Genomic DNA, 22,197 nt, shown 5'->3' with positions numbered 1-22,197 from the left:
CTGGATTCCTTTCCCGGGTCACAGAGATGCTGGGAGGCCAAGCTGGAGCAGTCTCCCCAGGAGGGGTCTCCCTGCCTCTCGCTGGTCGCTCTAGAGAGGCGCCAGTTTCCGTGCTTTCCCAGGGTGGGTGCTCTTTGGTCAGGGATGAGAAACACAAGGGCCTGCAGGGTTCCCTGACATCTTGGCCCTTCATGATGGGCAGAGGCACCGCAGAGCCGCTTTGTGGTCCTCTCACAGCCCCCAGGAAGCTGCTCTGTTAGGAGGAGTGCTGGGTCACACAGCGTGGCTGTGGACAAGTGCCCTTTCAGATGTGCGCTGTTCCCACTGCTCATCTGACCTCGAGGGCTCTGCACTCAGAGCATCTAAGCACAGTGCCTGCAGGAGCAGGCGAGTGTGCTGCCCTGCAGGGGCCTGACCAATCCTCCAGGCTGACTTTGATCCCACACTGAGTTCACTCGTTGACTTTTTTCCCCTGAAGTTCCAATGTCGGCCTTCAAGTTTCTCAGTTAAACCACAAAGTCTTTTGGGATGGCTGGGCCGGGTGCCACAATTTCTGTGTATTGATTTCACAAAGATGGCAAAAAGCATTGAGCACTTGAATCTGTCCTGGGGGTGCGGCAGGGTGCAGACAGGTGGCCCACAGAGTAAAGTGCAGGACCCTAGGAGGCCCTGCTTTTACTCTTCCTCCCTACAGAAAGGGTTTGGCTCAGGAACTGGCTCATCTTCTCCTCCCAGGGGCCCAGGAGGCTGAAAGGGCAGGCAGCTAGAAATTCAGCCAGAGGCACCCAGCCTGGGCTCCCTGCAGCCCTCTCTCCTCTCTGCATTTGATCTTGCCCAGCCCCTGGAAGGCCTGGGAGAAGGTCTGGTGGTCCTTAGCAAGGCTAGGACCCATGCTGCAATGGTCACGGGGCAGGAGGGGACGAAGCAATGAGACGAGCAGAGGACAGGAAGGGAAGGGACGCTCACCGAGCACCCATGTGTGCCGAGCATTTGGCCCCTCACAGGGCCCAGAAGACAAGCTCGGCATGAGCTCATGTTGAAAAGATGGAAGGGTTTTAGTAGCCCGAGTTCAGCACATGTCAGCAGCTCTGTGGAGAACACAGGAAAGGTACTCTGGCCAGACTAATGGGATGAGCGAGAGGACAGGAGGAAGGAGGGTAGCGGGAAGATCTGAGACTGTCCCCGGAGGGCTGCCCAGCCTGAGAGCAGACTCTGGTCTCTGTGCCAGGTCTGCAGTGCTGGCCTCCAGCAGCTGGGTCAGATGGGTCCACAGGTCAGAGCAGGAGGGGATTCCCAGGACAACCCACGCCCAAGCATGTGAGCATCATGCAGCTCTGAGCAGAAGCCCCAGTGCCCCCAGCCTGGCTGAGCCCCAGGACTGTCATCCTAGGACCTCGTGGAGGTGGAGGTGCTGCAGCTGCAGGCAGTGAGAATCCGGGCGCCCATCACGCGAATGCGGACAGGCACTCAGGTGAGGCAGGGGCCCGTGGGCACCAGGGGTCTTGGGTTCCCAACCCTGGCTTGAAATGAGCCATGGGAGAGCACTGTTCCCAGTGTGAGGGGTCTCCACTTCTGCTTCATCTGTGGAGCCGCTGTTTTATCTGTCCGGCCCACCTCAAGCCCCGCTTCCCACTCCATATCAGGTGGGTGCCCATGAGGCTTCTCCTGCAGGCCTGGCATTCACCGCCTTGATTTCGTCTTTGTGTCCTTCCTGGCTGAGGCCCCTGGCCACTTTCCCACACCAGGGGTGCACTTGGCTCGGGTGAGCTGTGCTGCTGGGGGTGGCTGCAGCCATCCCAGAGCCACAGAGGATCATTCCAGAATTGGGTCTCAGTGCACATGACCCATGGCTGGACAGGGACAGGGTGGGCAGGGCCCGGGGCTGCTACTGGTTGGGTTGTGGGGTGTTTTGTCAGAAGTTCCCGCACCTGCACCCTGCATGAAGCAGCGGGAAGCTACCTGGGAGACACAGCGTCCCCGGCACTGGGACCACCATGGTTACCAGGCCTGGCTTCTCCCCTAGATGCCTGTCTATGTCACCGGGATCACCAGCAGCCAGAGCCCATTCTCTTTTGGAAATGCTGTTCCAGGCCTGACCTTCCACTGGTCTGTCACCAAGCGGGACATCCTGGACCTCCGAGGGCGCTACCACGAGGTAACCACCCAACACAGATCCCCTCCATCCCCGGCTGCAGGCCAGCGTCCTGGGGGCCGGCAGGGTTCCGACCACACTGTCTCACAGGACTTTGGTGCCCAGAGTGCTCCTGGTCCCTTTCTTCCTCCTGCCCAGGCGCAGTGGGACGCTGCAGGTGGCTTAGTAGGGGTCCGTCCATGTTCCTCTGCTGTGACAGAATACCTGAGCAGGGTGCCTTATGGAGATAAGAGGTTACTGGGCTCTTTTGGAGACCCAGGAGCATGGCGCCAGCCCCTGTGCAGCTGTGTGCCTAGCCCCAGGTCATGTGAGAGGCATGTGAGAGAGCAGGAGTCCCACAGCGAGACAGGAAGCCATGAGCAGGGAGAGAAGAGCCTCACTCTTTTCATAAAAACCTCTCTCACAAGGACTAACCCAGGCCCGTGCCATCTTGTGTTAGTCCCTCCCAATGACAGGGGTCTAAACCACCCACTCATCTTGCACTGAGCCCCAAACCTACAGGCCCCACCACCCTCCTGTTGCCATGGGGACCAAATTTCCAACACTGGAACCTTTGGGGGTCAGGCCTCATCCACGCCACGGCAGTGGGCAACTCTATAAAACAGAGGGCCTTAACATGAGCAGCTCCATGGGGACATTGCACATGTTCCAGAAGATTCCAGAGCCTGCCTGCCACTTCTGACCCCTCCCGAGATGATGCTGTGCCATTGTGCTCATGTTTTATCCCAGAGGCAGACCCCCCTTCTGTTATCTCTGGCCATGGCTCTCGGGCCCTCAGGTCTCAGAGCTGGAAGGCGAGGCAGACCTTTTGTAGCTGGCTTTGTGCTCACCGGAGTCAGAAACAGCCCCTGTGGCCAGTGGGGCTTCCATCCTGGGAATGGGCCCGGCACAGGGACAGGTTTCCTGAAGGTGACCCTGAGTTTGCATTATCTAGGACAAACCCGTCCTCCTCCTGTTGGTGGGGCCAAGGTCTTGTCCCCACAGTGGGGAACTTCCCCAGATGTTCCCTTGGGACATTGGCCATGTGACTCATTGACAGATAGCTCAAGACAGCAGGCTCTGCCAGGAAGCTCCATGAAGCCCCAGCTCCTCTGGGTGTCAGGGCTCAGAGGGCTTTGGCCATAAGGACCCGGCCTCACAGGGGTGCTCAAAGGGTCTTCCACACCAGCAGGCCTGTGGGGAACAGCAACACTATGCTGGGATGAGGGCTGTGTGTGCAACCGGGGGTTATCAGGGAGCAGAGGCCTTGGGACCTGAGCCCTGGGGAATCCAGGGCCCTGTCTGCCCAGATCTGCCTCTTTAGGGGTGCTAGGTCCTGGGCTTCTCCCCTGAAAGCATGTCTGATGTCTTCCCCAGGCATCCATCCGGCTCCCGTCGCAGTACAACTTTGCCATGGCCGTGCATGGCCGGGTGAAAGGCCGAACTGGGCTTCAGGTGGTGGTCCGGGCTCAGGAGCCCAGGGCTGGACAGCTACATGGCCTTTCGAGAGAGCTGTCGGATGAGATCCAAATCCAGGTAAAAATGGGTACAAATCCAGGGGAGCAGAAGCCACCCGAGACGGGGAAAGCAGAGCTGATAAGACCCCTCTCCCTCCTGGGTCCCCAGCTCAGGCCAAGACCCTCCCCCCCTGCTTCTAGGGAAAATCAAGGAATTCACCCAAACATGGGGAGCACTGGTGGGGACAGAGCACAGGTGCACGTGGTGTGGGGCTCAGAGATGGGCTGAGAGGACCAGCATGGATGGGGCGGGCTGGCTGGCCAGGTGGTAGCTCAGCAGTAACTTGCCGTGTTCCGGAAACAGCACTGGTCTGAGCCTGCGCTCTGTGCCGTGCCTTGATGGTGGGAGGAAGCTGGAGCAGATCGTGCCCTACTTGTGCCAATCATTTCCTCGTCTGCACTTACTCAACAGACACTTAAGGGGCTTTGCTAGAGCCCGGCAGTTCTCCCGCCCAGGGCCTGTTGGCCCCACGGGACCCTCCAGCTGTCCCTCTGGGAGACGATGACCCTGTGGCCCCTCTGTAAAGCAAAGAAGTTGGTAAATTGGTTCAGAAAAGCAGTTTGAGCTTCTAGAACTTCTTTCTGCTCACTGGACTCTGAAATCTGTGAGACTTCATAACCCTTGGGTCATCCTGGACCTCAAAGGAAAAGGAGAAGCATCTGTGAACTATCATGAGAAAAGCAAAATGGTTTTGAGTGTCCTGCTCAAGAAGAAATAGACAGCTGCGCAGAGTGGCACAGGCCTGAAGTCCAGGCTCCTCGGGAGTTCAAGGCAGGACAATGTCAAGTTTAAGGCAAGCTTGTACAACTTAGCAAGACCCAGTCTCAAAATGAAAAGTAAAAAGGCTGTGTTCCATCCCCAGTATCAGAAGGGAGGGCTGCAGGGAGGAAGTGAGCTTAGTAATTCTCCTCTTCCTCCTCTCCCTCTTCCTCCCCCTCCCCCTCCCCCCTGTCTTCTCCTTCCCCTCCTCCTCCTCCTCCTTCTCCTCCTGGTGGTGGTGCTGGATATGGAACCCAGGGCTTTGTGCATACTAGGCAAGCACTACACCACTGAGCCGCACCCAGCCAAAATAAACTATTTCTAACACGAACATATGCCAAGCCAGGACTAAGGAAGCAAATTTTCAAAGACAGAAACGCTCATCTGCCAGCTCTCTCGCCTGTCTGTGCATGCACGCGTGCCCACACATACAGACATCTAAACAGACACATTTATCCACGCAGACACACACAGACATGCACGTCCACAGAGACACCGGTAAACGGTCACACAGAGACACACACACGTACACAATTACGTATTCTTCCTGCTTAAAAATAAAGTAGACTCCAGCAGCTGTCTGAGAATGAAAGGCAGCTTCGGGTTTCTTCAGTCTCAGTTGGGTCCCTGAAGCTCTGTGTCTCAGTTTCCCTGCTGGACGCCAGTTGCTGTTGGAGGAAATCAGAAAGCAGGGAAGCAGGTCTGGCTCTCGGATGTGTTTTATTTGGCCCGCTCCAGCCATTGAAACGATTATTATTAGTTGACAATGTTTAAAAGTAAGCAGATCCCAGGTGAAAATCCAGTGGGCAGCCTGCCCCGGAAACATGGCATTTTGCCACATGACAGAATCATCCCTAGATGAGACGCAGCCTGCCCTTTGACAGAGCCCTGCGCTCCGGTTTGCCACAGGCCCTGCCACTCTCCCTTGTCCGCCTGACCATGTGGTCGTATGTCACTTGCCGTCTCCCACGGTGCTGGCGCTGTTGCTTTCCTGAGGTGGATGAGAAAGGGTGCCCCTGACACCAAAACTCCTTCCGGCTCCCAAAGGCTTCCCGCATTCACCCTTTGGGACCCCTTCCGCTGGCTTAGGTCACATGAGTCCCACCCCTCTGTGAGACCGGCATGGCAAGGGTGATTCATTTCAGAACCACTTTACAGATGAGAAAACAGAGCCTTCTCTATGTGCTCAGTGCACAGAGGCATTGAGGGCCAGGAGAGCCAGCCAGTGTCCTTTGGGAAGTCACCCATCAGCTCAGGTGACATCAGATGCTACTCGGGTGCGCAGGCCTTAGGGATATCCTGCTGGTCTGATCAGAAGTCACTTGGGGACCTCAGCATACAGCAAGCGCTGCCCAGCAAGGGTGCCTGTGCAGGCTGGAAGCCAGGGAGGGCCCCAGTCCCCACCAGCCCTAGTCACAGGGCCAGAGGCAGCAGTGGCCATGGTAAGAGTGTGCTGAGAAGGGCCGGAGGTCCTGGTTCTGTTGCATCTGTGGGTGCCAGGAGCCACCGAGAGCTGTGGAGAACCTGGGAGGTCACATTTGATTGGCAGTATCTGGTGTGTCACCTGCTGGACCCAATTCACCGCCACAGCCCTGATCCCAGAATCCCTCGAGAGGCTGAGGAGAGAGAGGGATGGGCTGTCCTGAGAGGATGACATTGGCTGGCAGGATGTCTTGGGGACAGAAAGGAGGAGGGGAGCCCTGGGGTGCTGTGTACCCCCTCCTCATGTGTCCGTCCTGGAAGGCAGCACTTTCTAACTGGTGCCCCTGGCTGCCCTGGGGCACGTGACCCGCCTGCTTTTCCTCTTCACACCATGGCCTCTCTGAAAGTCGGCCCTCCCATGACGTCCGCCACCACATGGCAGGGGCTGGGGACAGTTTTCCTCGTCCATAGTCTCCACGTGGCAAGAGCAAAGGCGACACCCAGACTGGACATGCCTCAGTGTGACAGGAAATACGGCTTGCCCTCTTTTCCAGGTGTTTGAAAAGCTGCAGCTGCTGAACCCTGAAATAGAAGCAGAACAAATGTTAATGTCACCCAACTCGTTTATAAAGCTCCAAACAAACAGGTACGTGACTCAGCCCGTTTCCAGCAGAGTCCAGGAGCTGTGCTTGCATCCGACACCTCATTTGTCAAGGTGTCAGGAGCTGGCTCTCAGGGAGGCTTTCTGGGCACTGGGCTTGAATCGAGAGGCCTCAGCCCGCTCTCTCCTCCCCGCGCTTCCTCTGTTCCTCCGCAGTCCTGCTCCCAAGGCGCCCTGCAGCCCAGACACACTTTCATGCTTCTTGCTGAAATTCAGTATTTAAAAAGTGGAAAAGTACCAAATTGGAAATATTAAAATTTTCAAATGCCCCTGTGTTTCTAGGATTTGCCATTCAAAAGCGTAGCCCGTGAATTAGCAATAGCAGCTGCCCCAGGGAGCAATTTAAAGTGCAGATCCTGGGCCCCAGCCCAGGCCTGACACGGAAAAGACATACAGCGGCAGGCAGGGAGGCTCTGCAAACAAAGTTCCCACCTGGGACTCCGAGGGCCGCCTTCTTACTATAGAGGACTTGTACCCAAGTGCAGTAGCCAAGCAGGGCCCTCTGTGGGCCACACCACCACTTACATACTGCATGAAACACACACAGAGAGTTCATATGAGAAGTAGCTGAGTGCCTGATGCTGTGCTAGGAACCAGGAGCATAGATGAGTGACATAAGGTGCCCCTGGAGGTGGACAGCAAGAAAGGGCTGTAAGAAAATGATGTGTAACCATCGAGCCAGTCCCTAACAAAGAGCCTGGCCGTGAACATTATAGGGGAGATGCTTGACCCAGGGGTCTTGAAGGATGTATAGGAGTTCTTGGGTTATAAGGAGGGAGTTGGTAGGGGAAGAAAGTTAGAGGCAGAGACAAAACACTTGCTGAAACTCAGAGGAAACTGGCCCTGGGAACCAGAGGCCTGCTCTTTGTGTTCCTTCTTTATTAAAGTATAAAATACTACATGGTCTTCGACACAGTGCACGCACGTGTCAGTGGTTTGAAAACCCCTTTCCTAGCAGGTGCACTGTTGTTGTCCTGCTGCCAGCCCTACAAGATAGGACAGAGCAGGATCATCACTCCCTCTTTGCAGCGAGGAATCTGAGGCAACTGCTAGGAGGTGGCTTCAGGCCCAGCCCTGGGTCCTGTTGACTCAAAGCCCAGTCCTCTCTCAACCGTGCCAGGCCAGCCTGTTGCAGTAAGCTGAAAACCACATGCTGTGGAAAGGATCTCGACAATAAGTGTCCCGTGTCTCTGGTGGACCCGACCCAGCCTCGTGGACCCGCTTCCCACTGGCCGCGCCCCGCCCCCCAGAAGCCACCGGGAGGAGAGGGAGGCACTGTCCTTGCCACTGCAGGTTCCTGGATTCACTTTCTGCTGGGTGACCGATGGGGCTGCAGACGGTGGCAGCCTGAGGGCCTGATGTGCCACAGCCAGGACCAACTTCCTCAGTCTCCCAGGAGCACTCAAAAGCTGCAGACGGCTGGACCCCAGGGCACGGGGGCCGGGCCCTCCCTGGGGTGCGCCTCCTCAGGCCATCTGTGACCACACGTCTGTTGTTTCCCAAAGGGACGGTGCAGCCTCGCTGAGCTATCGAGTCCTCGATGGGCCGGAGAGGGTCCCCGTGGCGCACGTCGATGCTCGGGGCTTCCTGGTATCCGGCTCAGTGGTCGGGATGTCCACTATGGAAGTGACAGCCCAGGAGCCTTTTGGGGCCAACCAAACCATCATCATTGCTGTGAAGGTAGCATGTGTACTTTACCCATTTTGGATCATACAAATCATAGTTCAGCAGTGATTTTCCTGTCTCTAGTGGAGAAACTCCAGGAAGGAATTGATCTAAGACTCGCCTGGGGCAGAGGTCCCAGATAGCTGTTGGGCTGTCAGAGAGATGATTGTGACCACTTACCTTCCCTCCTCGATGGAGAAACTGAGGCCCAGTGAGGTCACAGAGCTGGATCAGTGTCCTAGGCTTCCCACTGGCATTCTGGTGCTCAGGGCCAACTCAGGGTCTGCAACATGATTGGTTTTTGTTTTGCCATACTAGGGATTGAACTAGGGCCTTTGCATTGAGCTACATCCCCAGCCCTTTTCATCGTTTATTTTTGAGAAGGTGTCTGACTAAGTTGCCCAGGCTGGCCTCAAACTGTGACCCTCCTGCCTCAGCCTCCTAGAGTGCTGGGATTACAGGCATGGTGCACCACTACACCAAGCTGAGCCTTCTCTGAGGAACAAAGCCTTTCCTTTCCTGAAGACCCCAAAGCCAGTCCCCCCAGTCGTCCCTAAGATTGGGGACCCCCGGGGCAGGCATCTCATCCCAGGAGGGGAACATTTGGGAAGGCCAGGCCCCAGTGCAGGGCATCACCAGACCAGTGCAATGTTCTCCAGGTGTCGCCTGTTTCTTACCTGAGGGTGTCCATGAGCCCTGTCCTGCACACCCACAACAAGGAAGCCCTGATGGCCTTGCCGGTGGGGATGACCGTGACCTTCACAGCCCACTTCCACGACAGCTTCGGAGACATCTTCCATGCTCATAATTCTGTTCTCAACTTCGCCACTAACAGGTAGGTGGGAGTGGTGCTCCTTCCTCATGCGAGGTCCTCTGTGAGCCAGACCCAGGTGCAGAGAGCCAGAGAGGTTGGGCCATTTTCCCAGGCGCACAGAGCCAGGAAGTGGAGCTTGCGTATGGGGTCCCCCCCAGCTCCAAGTGCAGTTCCCTCAGGCTGCAGCCCAGTCCTGATAGGAGGAGGAAAGGACAGCCTCCTGAGGAAGGCGGCGCTTCAGCCTGGCCTGCCAGACATCCTGTCCCTGGGTCCCCTGGTGGCTAGCAGGCACATTCACAGGGCCCTGTGGTCTGAGTGAGTCTAGAGTTGAGAGGCGCTGCCCGGAGGGTCCACAGACCACCTCAGAGGTGACAGATCAGCATGAGGGAGAGCACACATCCAGATGTTGGTAGCCATCCCTTCCAGGGGATGTGCAGCAGATGTGTCATGCTGTGGCTGGGCGTGGCAAAGGACAGCACTGGGGGCCCCGAACAGTGGAAGGAACTGCACCACCCCGCCCTCTCCAAGGTGGCTGCCAGACCAGAGGACTCAGGGTTGCCTCTCCCGAGGCTGACCCCGCGCCCCCCTCTCTCCTGTGCACCCAGAGACGACTTTGTGCAGATTGGCAAGGGCACCACTAACAACACCTGCGTCGTCCGCACAGTCAGCGTGGGCCTGACTCTGCTCCGCGTGTGGGACGCTGAGCACCCCGGCCTCTCCGACTACATCCCGCTGCCTGTCCTGCAGGCCATCTCCCCGGAGCTGTCTGGAATGCTGGTGGTAGGGGACGTCCTCTGCCTGGCCACTGTGCTCACCGGCCTGGAAGGTGAGAGGCACCCCGACCAGGGACACCTCAGAGTCTCCATACATGCTGGAACAGGAGGGGGAGCACTGTCACAGGAGGTGCACAGGTGGAGCCTGTAGAGGCTCTGCAGCAGCGGTTGGAGTGCGGCTCCCAAGGGCCACACTCAGCCTGTGTTCCACGAATCCAGTTGTATTGGAACCCAGCTACCCCCATTCTTCAAAGGCAGAGATCGAACGGGCTGTGCGGCCCAGTTTACCATCTGGTCTTTTGTAGAGTGCTTGCCAGCCCCGCCTTAGAATAGCACCATCCAGTAGAATTTTCTGGGATTGTAGAAATCTCCTGCATTCCCACTGTCTAATCCAGTAACCTCCAGCAAGCAAACGCTCGGCATGTGACTGATTCACCTGGGGAACTGAATTTGTCGCTTTGATGTCTTGCATGGCCAATGGCTCCGGCTAGTGGTTTCCAAATTCAGGCATTCCCGTGCCACCCAACAACCAGGGAACTCAGGCTTAATTATTTGCTTAATTTTTATTTTTCAATCGGCTCCCATTTTCCCTCATTAATTCATCTGAAGAAGAAATTAAACACTACCTTTAAAGAAAAACAAATATAATCTACCATAAATAGAATAGGGTTGTTGAGTTTTTTAATTGAGTTTATTGTATAATGTGATTGCCTTTGAACTGAGAAGTGCCATCTAGTCAAGGTGCTGGGCCTGACACCTGCTTTCTGTTTACTGAAAGGCCCTGGTCATGAGCAGGGGCTGCGTGGGAGCCGTGCTGTGTGAAGGGTTTGGGGGATAGCGGGGCTCAATGGACAGCACCCAGCCATCCCAGGCAGAGCCCCATGGGGGGATGACGAGAGACTCCAGACAGGGAGGCACTGGGTGGAGCAAGAGGGCCTGGGAGCCCCCACCCCACCAGAGCAGGTGCAGTAGGAGCCAGAAGGGCGAGGGCATTGGCCGCGGTGCCCTGAGGTATGGCCTATGGGTGACACCAGGGCTTCCTCTCCCAGGCATCTCAGGAACCTGGAGCTCCTCAGCCGCCAGCATCCTCCAAGTGGACCCCAAGACAGGCGTGGCTGTGGCCCAGGATGTGGGACCTGTGACGATCTACTACGAGGTCGCCGGGCACCTGAGGACCTACAAGGAGGTGGGGCTTGAAGGTGGTCAGAGGCCCTTGTGGATCACAGCCTGCAAGGCGTGGTAGAGAATCCACGGCATGAGGTTGTAAAATCTTTTCTTTAAAAGTGTATTGGGGGCCAGGGATTTAGCTCAGTGGTTTCACCGCCTGCTGCACAAGCGCAAGGACCCGAGTTCGATCCCCGGTACTAAAAAAAACAAGTGCATTGGTCTCATCCTTGAGAGTTGGTGGCAAGGTCCCCTTGGACACCAGGATCTGCAGATGCACAGGTCCCTGTGTGCTGGGCGCCTTGGATGCATCTAATCCTCAGTGCACCTTAAATCATCTCTAGATTCCTTGTAAACCTAATGGGATGTAAGTGCTACGGAAATGGTTGTTAGAGCGCATTGTTCAGTGAATCGTGATAAGGAAGATAAGCTGCACATTTCTATACAGACAGTTCTTTTCCCCAGAATATTTTTGATCTGCCATCGTCTGTGGAATCCATGGATGCAGAACTGGCAGCTACTCATACATTATGATTCCCTTTTCTGTAAGAAACACCAGCCACCTGGAGCTGTCCACAGCGGTCAGGATCGCCCACTCGCTATCTGAGCTGGGCACGAGTTCCCTGTTCCTCCCAGGCCTCCATCACATGCACCAAACTGATGTGACAATTCCAGCTCCCACCCACGGGCCGGGAGCCGGGCAGCTACACAGCCACCGGGGTGGGCACTTCCCTGAGGGGGAAGCGCTGGCCATGGGTGGGGCAGCCCAGAAATTTGGTGTCACCAGCAGTTAAACCTCCCCAGCAAGTCACCTCTGAAATCTTTCTGGAGGCGAATGAAAACCATTCATTCTCTCTTGCATTTATCTGCAGCCGCGAATGAATCCATGAGCCCAGTCTGGCTGAGTTCCAAATGCATCTCATTTTGAGAGCCAGCATGTGCTTGATCGAATCCAGCAGTTTAACCTAATAGTTTGCATATTTAGCTCTGCGACTGTGCGGTTTGGGTAGGCAGGTTGCAGAGAGAGGTGCTTTGTTTTTAATGACGGGTGCTTTCCTGGAAGAGGCCCTTGGAGTGGTCCGGAGAGGGGTCTGCATGTGGCCAGGTGGGCGAGGTCTGAGAGCAGAGGCTGGGTCTGGCTTTGTGTGCAGGTGACGGGTAGCTGGGTGCAGTGATGAAGAACGTGGGCCAGCTGGGCTCACCGGTCATCTCAGCTACTCGGGACAGAGTCAGCAGGAACGCAGAAGCCCGTGAGATTGAGACTACCCTGGGCAATGCAGTATGATCCCACTGTCCCCAAAAAGGTCGTGGGGCCCAGAGCCCCTCCTGGCCACTGCAGGGCTGTGAGACGTGGGGCAAGTTGTCCCCAAGCCTCAGTTTCCCTAGGAAGATGAAACACACCAGCATGTTGGGATGCACTCGGCGTGGGGCTGAGTGTCTGCAGGCGCCTCTTGGGCATGAGCTGCCACCATTGCTGGTCCAGGGCACAGAGGCAAGGCCCTTGCTAGTGGGTTTTGTTGGGGTTTTTTGTTTTAGTCAGAATGGTACAGACCAGGGTGTGACCAGTACTGAGGTTCAGCCAGGACAGGTGGGTGGGGCGGAAACCGAGGGTGGGTTTGGGCAGGGAATCACCCCAGCTTGACACTATCTGGAAGTGGGGGTGAGGGAAGGAGGGCTTGGAGTGCCTCCCAGGTCCGACATGGACACCTGGTTGATGATGGTCTCTGCTCTGGGAGGGGAGTGCAGAGGATGGTGGGAGACAATCGGGGGCACAGTGGCTTTGAGGTGGGTGTCACCCCTCATGTGAAGCTGGGGGACAGCCGGCCGGAGTCTGGAGCCCCATACAGAAGGCTGGAGCTGACCCAGTGTCCCTGAGCAGAGGTGGTGTGGCAGGAACACAGGGCCTTGGCAGGGGGGTCTGGGGACGGCTAGGGGATTTGGGGAAGTGGAGGGCAGACCAGCATGGCGGTCAGGAGTAGATGAGCAGACGGGGACGGGCACCGAGGCCCGGGCAGCAGTGATCAGCCTCAGTCTTGTGGGGACACGTGACTCTGAGAGGAGGAGGTGCTGGGCAGCAGGACCCCCAGGGGCCCACCTGCGGCCCGACACCAGCAAGAGCCCTGGGAGCTTCGGGGGCTCCTGGGAGGTGAAGCCTCGGCCCTGCTCTCGGGGTGTTCCCAGCCTGCTGGAAACAGATTGTGCAGGACTGGAAGTGGTGGTGCCTGCTCAGGGACCAGGTCTGCCTTCTACCATGGAGGTTTGGGGCCTGTGGGCCCTGCCCAGGTGGGCAGGGGCATTTGGGTGAAGGCAATTACAGGAAAGCTGGGCTTATTATCCTAGGGCCTTATTTTCTGGGCATTTTGTTCACATGGATCTGCTGTGAATAAATCAGATTCTTCTCTCTTTGCTACAAGGGCTGGTTAACCAAATTCATGAACAGAAGAGTCATCATGGCTGTCCCTCTAGCCCAAATCCACAAAACCGCAGCCCAGGCCAGCCAGGGAAGTGCATTCTGCTCTGCAGTCTGTCCCTGGCCTGCTGTTGGGGAAGGCCATGCAGCGGGAGAGCTGGGATGCTGGTCTGACCACCCAGCTCCAGTCACAGCCCCCCGAAGGCCGAAGGGCGCTTCTGCTCCGAGGCCCAGTCCCATCACCTGGGAAGCGGGTAATTAGCACTCATGTCTCAGGCTTCCTCACTCTTTCCCTAGGTCGTGGTCAGCGTCCCAAAGAGGGTTGTGGCCCATCACGTCCACCCCGCCCAGACCAGCTTCCAGGAGGCCACAGCCTCCCGAGTAACCATCACCGTGGGAGATAGGAGTTCGAACCTAAGAGGTCTGAAGCACAGTGGGGGCTTGCGGTCTGGGGAGGGCCCTGCGAGGTCAGGGGAGCTGGAAGTGGCTTCCTACACCCTTCGGAAGGGGCTTTGCTTTTGTCAGGCCGGTGCTGGGGTGGAAGTGTGGGCCTCACCCGTGCTAGTGGACAAGGGCTCTACCACCCAGCTCCACCTGCCACCTTGCTTTTCTTATCAAATTCACCTTGACCCCAGAGAGAGCCTGTAGCCCCAACTCATCCACTCTGTGCAGCTTCTTAGCAATCCGAGGCCTCCACACTCCAAGCCCATGAAAGAAATCTTCATGAAAGAGCCAGCTCCCAGAAATCGCCTGTTTCTGAGTCAGAGGCGCCATCAGCCCTAGGGCACCAGAGCAAAGAAAGCTGCAATTTGCCACCATTAATAGGAGAAACTAATGACTTAGCAAGAATGGTTGCTGGTTTTGATTTTTATAATTACCTCTCCCAAGCCATGCATAAAACATAATACCTTGTCCCCTGCCTGTGACAGCCCTGGACAGCAGCTGTTAGAAATAAATAACTCAATAGAGGCTGCTGGTTTTATTTTTTTTAAGTCACTTGACTGGTAGAATTAAACACCTTTCTCATTGCGATTAACAGTACAGGCTCATTACACGGCCTCAGTCTCCTTTCCTGCCTTCATGCAAGTGGATAATACTCTGTTGCCCCCTAAGTGGTACTCAGGGTATTAGTGGGGAACTGTTGCCCGCCCTCCTAATGTCCAGACATAAATCGCTCATTACCCCTGGCGTCAATGTGCCCAGCCATCAGCTGTGGCCCTTGGTGTCGGCTCAGAGCCCACGAAGAATTCTGAGCCGAAATGACTGGGGCTCAGGGTGACCTTCTGCATAACATACCCTCAGTTTCCGTGAACCAAGCTGGTTCTATGAATCATCCTCGCCAAGCTGTGGGCAGCCCAGGCTGCCCATGTGGGAAGGAGTATGGGCACAGGTGCCATCTACAGCCCTGCCAGCCTTCGTGGGGCCCTCCTCACCGCCTCCTGCTCTGCAGGTGAGTGCTCCCCCTCGCAGAAGGACGTCATTGAGACCTTGCACCCCGAATTGCTCATTGGCTGCCGCTTCCGGTTCAAGCAAGATGTCTTCAGTTTCCCAGCACAGGACGTCTTCACTGTCGAGCCAGGGTTTGATGCTGCTCTGGGTAAATCTGCAGGGATTTGAAAGGGTTTCTGTCTTGTGGGTGTCTGAGGTCCCTGTGTGGCTCCTGAGGCCATCTGTCTGACAGGTGGAGGTTGTCGGGAATCCAGCTCAGGGTTACTACCAGGGCCTTGCCCTCTGTGGCCCCAGGAGCGTGAGGAATGGCTGGCCTTGCACTGCCACACACAGCCGGGAGAAAGGATGCAGAGCCCCCAAACCCGGGCTGGAGTCCTCTTCTCTAGCCCTGGCCATTTTCCTTGGGGTGAGGCTGCTTCCTGCTAAGCCACCTCTCCTTGAAATGGGGCCAGTGGTGCCTTGCCCTGCCTCAGGAGAAAAGTGGAAGGAGGCGTCCTTATTAAATAGTCAAGGCTGTCCTGGGCACATGCTGGGGACCGGAGCATACCCGAGGCCAGCACCAGGCTAGCCCCCCAGCGTGCTGGCCGAGGTGCACTGTCTGCTGGACAGCAGATGTGTCCTGTGGACGTGTAAGCGCCGGGCCTAGGCTCAGGGGCTCACACAGCAGACAGGAGGAGGTTGACTCACCCAGGCATGGAAGGGACCAAACCCAGCGTCCGGGGCCCAGGTGTGCGGAGCTTCACAAGCATCTGTTTGTTCTGTGGGTCAGCAGGGAGCATAGGACTGGAGTCCAAACAGTGACAGGTCACAGAGCCCCCGGGTGCAGTGGGGCATAGGCCATCTCAGAGTCAGCCCTGGCTTGACTTTCAGCCCCCCATCAGGGCAGAGTATCCTCTGCCATTTATTTGCCCTCCTTCTTGGCCAGGCTGGCTCCGATGTGCTTCCTGCCCCTGGAGCACCACTCATACGGGGATCTGGTGAAAAGAAGGTTCTGAAATAATGAGGGCCATTGGTCACAGAGAGGGGTTGACCAGAAAGGCGAGTTCTCCCCAGGGCTCCGGAGGATGCGCAGGAGTTTCCCAGTTAGAGGAGCCGGTCTAGAGAGGACCAGGTGACGTGCTCTTCTCTCTGCAGGCCAGTACTTCTGCTCAGTCACCACGCGCAGACTGACAGACATGCAGCTGAAGCACCTGAGCAGCCAGACGACGGTGCTGGTGGTCACCGCCTCCCTCCCTGGCAGCCACTCCTCCGAGGAGCATGTCGGGGCAGAGGTGCCCTTCAGCCCCCGGCTCTACGCTGACCAGGCTGAAATCCTTTTGAGCAACCACTACACCAGCTCTGAGGTCAAGATCTTCGGTGCCATGGAGACACTGCAGAGCTTGGAGGTGAGGGGCATCCCTGGATTTCCATTCAGGCAGGAGCTAGGTCGTGGAAAAGAGCCAGAGGAAGGAGTGGGGTGTCAAGGCCACGTCTCTTTAAAATCACAGTTAGAATTTAAATGACTTTTTTTTTTGCCATAGCATCTCACTGTGTAGTGCAGGCCAGCTTTGAGCTCATAATCCTCCTGCTTCAGCCACCCAAGTGCTGGGATTCTGGATGTGCACACCACACCTGGTTTAGACTTTTTAAAAATCAAAATACTGTCACCCTCTTCTTTTTTTTTTTTTGGTACCAGGGATCGAACTCGGGTCCTTGCACCTGTGCAGCAGGCAGCAAAACCACTGAGCTAAATCCCCGGCCCTACCCTCTTCATTTGTCCTTACACAATTTTCCTCTATTTATCTAAGTAAATTAAAAAAAATTTTTTGCCGATATCGGGAATTCAACCCAAGGCCTCACACATACCAGGCAAGCAACTTTACTGAGCTACATTCCCGGTCCTTTTTTAAAAAGTTCTACTTGGAGGCAGGGTCTTGTGAAGTTACTCAGCCTGGCCTCAACCCTGGGGTCCTCCTGCCTCCTAAGTAGCTGCGATCACAGGCATGCACCCCCACACCAGCCACCTATATAATTTTGATAATTATTTTATCTGCTGGTCAACCCCAGCTGGAAGTTCAGCTATGAGGGCAGCACTTAGAACACAAGGATGTGCTGAGTGAGCATTTAGCATGATAGATGGATAAGTGCACTTGTGGCCTGATCCCTCCTGGGGACAAGCGTCCTGTCCCCGGCCTCCCTTCCCACCTGCCTGGCATGGCAGTGAAGGAGCCCTGAGGCCCCGGGGAGCCATGGGGGGGGGGGATGATGACGGACTTGCCCCTTGCCGATGCTGCTGCTTGCTCCTCCTCTGCTCCTGCTGTCCCGCTGTTCCCAACAGGAACCAGGAGCGAGGCTGTAGCTGCTGGTGAGGGTGCCAGGCCTGGGCAGGGACTGTCACTAGAAAGGCCTTACACAGAGCCCAGCTGCTCCCTTGGAGGCATGGTGCTTGCTGGTTCTGCATGTTGGTTTAGTGTTTTTTGGTTTTTTGGTACCGGAGATCGAACTCAGGTCCTTGCACTTGCGAGGCAGGCAGCAGAACCACTGAGCTAAATCCCCAGCCGGTTTAGTGTTTTTTAAAACACTGCTTGTTCAGACTTCAGTGATGATACTGATTTGTCCTTCCTTAACAAGAGCCCTGAGTGTAGGCAGTGCTTCCAGTTCTGCAGGCAGTGCACTGGGTGTGAAAAGTGTCCCAGACCACCATGTCTGGGAGGTGTGGTCTGGACAGAGGTCCCCACTGGTGTCCCCTGGGCCCAGGAAGGGCGTGCTCTGTGTCCAGCTTAAGGGCTACTGCAGAGTGCACACCCCCAGCCCTGACTTCTCTCCCAGGTGAAGTCCGGGTCCCCAGCCGTGCTGGCCTTCCAGAAGGAGAAGTCCCTGGGGCTGCCCAGCTTCGTCACATACACGGTCGGCATCTCGGACCCTGTGGCTGGCACCCAGATGCCTCTGTCCACAGCCCTGACCTTCTCCAGCCCTGCCACTAACCAGGCCATCACCATCCCTGTCACCGTGGCCTTCGTGATGGACCGCCACGGGCCCAGCCCCTGTGAGTCATGGGGTGGGGCAGGGAGGGACAGGCCAGTACCGCCTGGGGTATCAGAAGAAACCTGCAGTGTGAGAATTGGAAGAGTCACAGGTGCAGAATGTCCCTGGAGGTGACAGTCACTACCTCCCTGCTCCCGTGTCTGCTCCCAGCAAGGCAACCCTCTGCTCAGCAGCCCACACAGCCCCATAGTCCCCAGGCAAAGCCCGTCCTCCGATGGCCCCAGGCCCCTGCCCTCTGCCTTCCTCATTCATTCCGACTCATCTCCCAGTGCCCCCTGCCCCACTACACTCCTTCCCACTTCCAGAACTCGAGCCCTCGGTCCTCCACGCACCCCTCTGCCAAGACGCCGCCCCCCAGATAATCCCTTGACCTACTAAGCCACCCCCGATACCGCATCTCATCTCGGTGCCTACTGCAATCCCAGCCACGCTCCCGACACCTGGCCCTTTTCTTTTGCCGCTGGCACAGTTGCCACTGTCAGTCTTTAGAGAAACAGTTCATTATGGGGGTCCCTGGCCAACCCCCACACCAAAGGCTAGGTATGTGGGGGCTACCCCGAGAGCAGGGCTCTGACATACAGTAGGCACTCAGTGAACGGGCACTGCTGAGTGAAGGGGGTCGCTTATTCTGTAGTCACCGCTGGTCACTTGTCACAGGCTAGATCCTTGTGTAGAGAGGACTCAGAATTGCAGATTCGAGTGGAAAGAACAATTCCGAAGCTGCGCCGAGGAAAGGGCTTCGTGTCTCCTCTGTGGGCAGCAGGGCCCAGCACAGAAGGGCTGTGTCGCTGGTCTTCGAGGATGAGTGGCCAGGGCAGGGCCAAGCAGTCAGTGCAACAGACCCCGGGGTGGGCATGGAGCGCTTTTTGCTAAGCAGAGCAGAGCAGGGGCCTGGGCAGCGCTGTCTGCCTGATTGGAGGTGGCTGCAGAGGGAGCAGAAAGGCAGCGCTTGGTCTCTGACCAGCTCTCAGTGGGGGGCTTGAGGACGAGGGAGGAGGAGAAGGAAGCGCAGCTTTGGCCAGGACACATTGGGCTCCCGGTTGTGCCCCAAGGAGAGCCACTTGGCCTCTTCAGAACTCCTCGCTTGCCTTTGGAGCAGCCTGGCCCTCCCTGGCAGAGAAGGCACAGAAGCCCACCTGCCAGCCTTGAGCAATGACGGGAGGAGAGCATGCCCAGAAGGAAGCTGAGTCCTGGCAGAGCAGGCTCCAAGAGGAGGGGCTGGAGCCCCGGGCAGCAGCACAGCACCCTGGGAAGTCCCTGCCCTGTCTAAGGCTGGCTTGAGCACCACTGTCTCCGCTGCAGCAGGTGTTGGGGTGGGTTCTCACGGGTAGGCAGTGCAGGAACAACACCAGGGCCTGGTGGGCTGGCTAACCGCTCTCTCCATCACTGGCAGATGGCAGCAGCCTCTTTCAGCACTTCCTCGATTCCTACCAAGTCATGTTCTTCACGCTCTTCGCTCTGCTGGCTGGGTCGGCGGTCATGATCATAGGTAAGGCAGGCACCTGCTTCCGGCGTTTCTGGGAGGTCTGTCCTGTCCTTTCCCAGCCTAACCAGTCGTGCTTCCTACAGCCTACCACATGGTCTCTGCACCCCGGGAGCTCACAGCGCCTCCGGCTCTCACGCCCCAAGCCAGCCCGCAGCACAGCCCCCACTGTGAGTCGCCCCCCCGCAGCCAGGCACCGCCAGGCCCAGCCTTAGCGAAGGACGAGGAACCATGGGATGGAGGGTGGGTCGGGCTCTGAGCCTTGTCTGCCCTTGGGGTGCATGGGGGACAAGGCCAGCCCAACTGGTGTGCCTGTGTCTCAGGCAGAGCCTGCTGGAGGAGCGAGGGCTCCGGATGTTCTGGACACCGTGCAGAGACCCTAGGGTGACTCCCACAAACCCAGGCACCATCAGACAGGCTAGCGCCCCCTGCAGGATCTGCCCGGCACAAGCGGGACAGAAGCCTGCTGAGCAGTCCACCCCGGGAAGTATGTGGAGTCTGCTTCCCTAGGACAGGGCTTCCTTCCACAAAACCATGTGCTCTTTCAAAACATTCCTAGGAGTTGGAAATTGTCCAGGGCCCTTGGAGCTTATTCATGGGTCCCCATAGCACTCTTAGGAGCTTGCTCCAGCCTGTCTTGTGCAGGGCAGAGGACCCTCAAGCAGGATGTAGACACACAGGACTGCTCTGGACAGCTGCACAGTTTGGGCACTGCAGATTGAATGTTGGCCCCTCACATGTCAGCTCTGCAAGCTCCCGGGGCACCCTCTGGTCTTTGTTAGGAAAGTGTCCCTCGTGTGTACCAGGGACTTCAGAGACACTAGAACTGGCTGATGAGTATTAGAGAAATGTCCAGCAACCCATGACACTCACTTCCTGTCTTCTCCCTAGATTTCGCTGCCTCGTCACTGAGCCCTTTCAACACGCTGCCTCCTGCTCGCAAAGCCAGTCCTCCCTCAGGGCTCTGGAGCCCAGCTTACGCCTCCCGCTAGCCAGCATCCAGAGTCTGGTGCTGATGACAGCTCCCCACGATGCCTTGGCAACAGGGATGCCCCTGCCACGTTCATGCTGGAACAAGGCCCTTGAGACCCGCGCCTGTGCCCCGGCCCACCCTCGCTGCCCCTCTGCTTTCGTAGAGTGGAGGTCTAGTTGTGCTTATTAGCTTATTCTCATATGTAGGAGTTTTAGGCTTGTTTTTTATAATTTCCCTTCCAGAGCTGGATGCGATCGCGCACACTTGTAATCCCAGCACTCGGGAGGCTGAGTCAGGTGGATCGAAAGTTCAAGGCCAGCCTGGACCATAGAGCAAGAGCCTGTCTCAAACAACAACAAAATTTCTCTTCCAAGTCTTGCAAAGCTAAGACTGGCCGGCCCATTCCATCATGCGTAGCTGTCTAGGATTTCTGGACACAGTTCAACTATGTTTTTATTTTCTTAGCATTGTTACAGACCACTGTCTCCTAAACACTTGGAGCAGTTGCAAACTCTTGTTAGAAGGTATCTGAAGATGATGTTACTGTAGTTGTCTCAGGGAAAGGATTTTCTAGTTGCTTTTGGGGTTTGGGGTACGTGTGTGTGTGTGTGTGTGTGCGCGCGCGCGTGCGTGTGTGTGGTGCTGGGGATGAACCCAGGGCCTCAAGCATGCTAGTCAAGTGCTCTACCACTGAGCTACTCCCTAGCCCTTGGTGTGGGTTTTCCCCCTGTGAAATCTTCTCCTAGTCTGGCTGCTACTAGGAAATGTGGCCGAACAAATTCGACTGCCCTGGGCCTGCCTGCTTTGGCCCTGGAAGCCTAAGGATGACTGTCCGGAGCCCCTGGGTAGCTGAGCCCTCTGGCACCACTGTGAAAAGCCTTCGTCCTCTGGTCCTGTGCTTCAGAAGCCGCTGAAACACCCAGTGGATGTGGCTTCATCCCTGCTGGGCCATCCCCAGGGGGGATCCCTCTACTCTGTCCCTGCCTGGCTCCTCCGCAGCGTGGGGACATTCTCAGGCTGGTAGCAGGGACCTCCCACCCCATTTGTTCTGTGACGCCACCATGTTCCCCTCAGCACAAGGACCCAGTGTCACCTGTCTTTGGGAGGTGCACACTGCAGTACCTCAGCAGATCTGAGCCTTTGCTGCCCAGCCACAGAGGGAGGCAGCCTCTCCAGGTCAGCTGACTCCCTGCTGGCCCAGGCCCCAGGCAGCTTCCCAGCAGGCCCCAAAGCCCAGCCTGCCCTCTAGGAAGGACACCCCAAGGAAGTGACAGCCGGGAGCCCTCCTCTGCCCCGCTCCTGTCAGCTCAGACCTGGGGAGTACAGGGCTTCTGCTCCTGGCCGCAAGGCCACGCTACCCTCAGGGAGATCTGGAGGCTGCCCGGAGCCAGCCACACAGGGACACCAAGGCACACGACTCCACAGGGCCGTCTGCCTCTGAAGGTCAAATGTGAACCACCTCGGTCCTTCCGGCCATGCCACGGGTGATGAAGGAAGCTGGAGAGCAGATGACTTGTGCCTTGCCTACTACTTGAGCTCACACTGACAAACTGGATGTCCATAAGTTCCTTTCTCCTTGTTTTATTTAATAAAGCTCTGTATAATTTCTTAAGAGGAGCATGGTCCTTGCTGGACAGGCGGCCCGGGGTGGCGCACATTCCCTCTCTGCTTCCTGAGTCTCCCTGTCACCCCCAGGAGCCCAGCCCGGGTGGGAGTAGGGCCTGAAGACAATGGAGCCTCGCCGCTCCTTCCCAGGCAGACCCCGGTCCTCTCTCGGGCTGTGCCCCTTCGGCCAGCTGGCTCTCTTCCCAGCTCCCTTTGCCCCCGCTGTCTGCCACCCAGGTGGGCTCTGCCTGTACCCACTTCCCACAGCCCAGGCTCCGAGGTTTCTAGCCTGCGTGCCCCTGCGCTGCTCCCTTCCCAGAAATGGGCCATGGTGCCTGTCCGGTTA

The 22,197-nt window shown here is 57.0% G+C and overlaps 1 protein-coding gene across 2 annotated transcripts in view; it reads left to right on the top strand.

The window, feature by feature from the left end:
* The window catches only part of Nup210 (nucleoporin 210), a 100,059-nt gene extending 78,201 nt beyond the window's left edge, over positions 1 to 21,858 (top strand). The window contains exons 26-40 of one of the 2 annotated variants that reach the window (XM_004859991.4): positions 1,391 to 1,471; positions 2,024 to 2,155; positions 3,509 to 3,667; positions 6,385 to 6,476; positions 7,997 to 8,171; positions 8,816 to 8,991; positions 9,576 to 9,796; positions 10,793 to 10,929; positions 13,615 to 13,738; positions 14,768 to 14,914; positions 15,901 to 16,151; positions 17,575 to 17,791; positions 19,184 to 19,279; positions 19,360 to 19,443; positions 20,165 to 21,858. In XM_004859991.4, the coding sequence (XP_004860048.2) occupies positions 1,391 to 1,471; positions 2,024 to 2,155; positions 3,509 to 3,667; positions 6,385 to 6,476; positions 7,997 to 8,171; positions 8,816 to 8,991; positions 9,576 to 9,796; positions 10,793 to 10,929; positions 13,615 to 13,738; positions 14,768 to 14,914; positions 15,901 to 16,151; positions 17,575 to 17,791; positions 19,184 to 19,279; positions 19,360 to 19,443; positions 20,165 to 20,265 (2,193 nt within the window). In that variant the 3' untranslated portion in view covers positions 20,266 to 21,858. The remainder of the gene's footprint in view (positions 1 to 1,390; positions 1,472 to 2,023; positions 2,156 to 3,508; positions 3,668 to 6,384; positions 6,477 to 7,996; positions 8,172 to 8,815; positions 8,992 to 9,575; positions 9,797 to 10,792; positions 10,930 to 13,614; positions 13,739 to 14,767; positions 14,915 to 15,900; positions 16,152 to 17,574; positions 17,792 to 19,183; positions 19,280 to 19,359; positions 19,444 to 20,164) is intronic. The other variant, XM_021240398.2, reaches the window with a different exon arrangement.
* Positions 21,859 to 22,197: the final 339 nt, after the last annotated feature.

Source organism: Heterocephalus glaber, unplaced genomic scaffold (assembly GCF_053883595.1).
Source record: "Heterocephalus glaber isolate CG9 unplaced genomic scaffold, H.glaber_assembly_v1.0 deba00000768, whole genome shotgun sequence".
Lineage (NCBI taxonomy): Eukaryota > Metazoa > Chordata > Mammalia > Rodentia > Bathyergidae > Heterocephalus > Heterocephalus glaber.
Note: the sequence above shows the minus strand (reverse complement) of the source record. Positions and strands in the feature narration are given on the sequence as shown.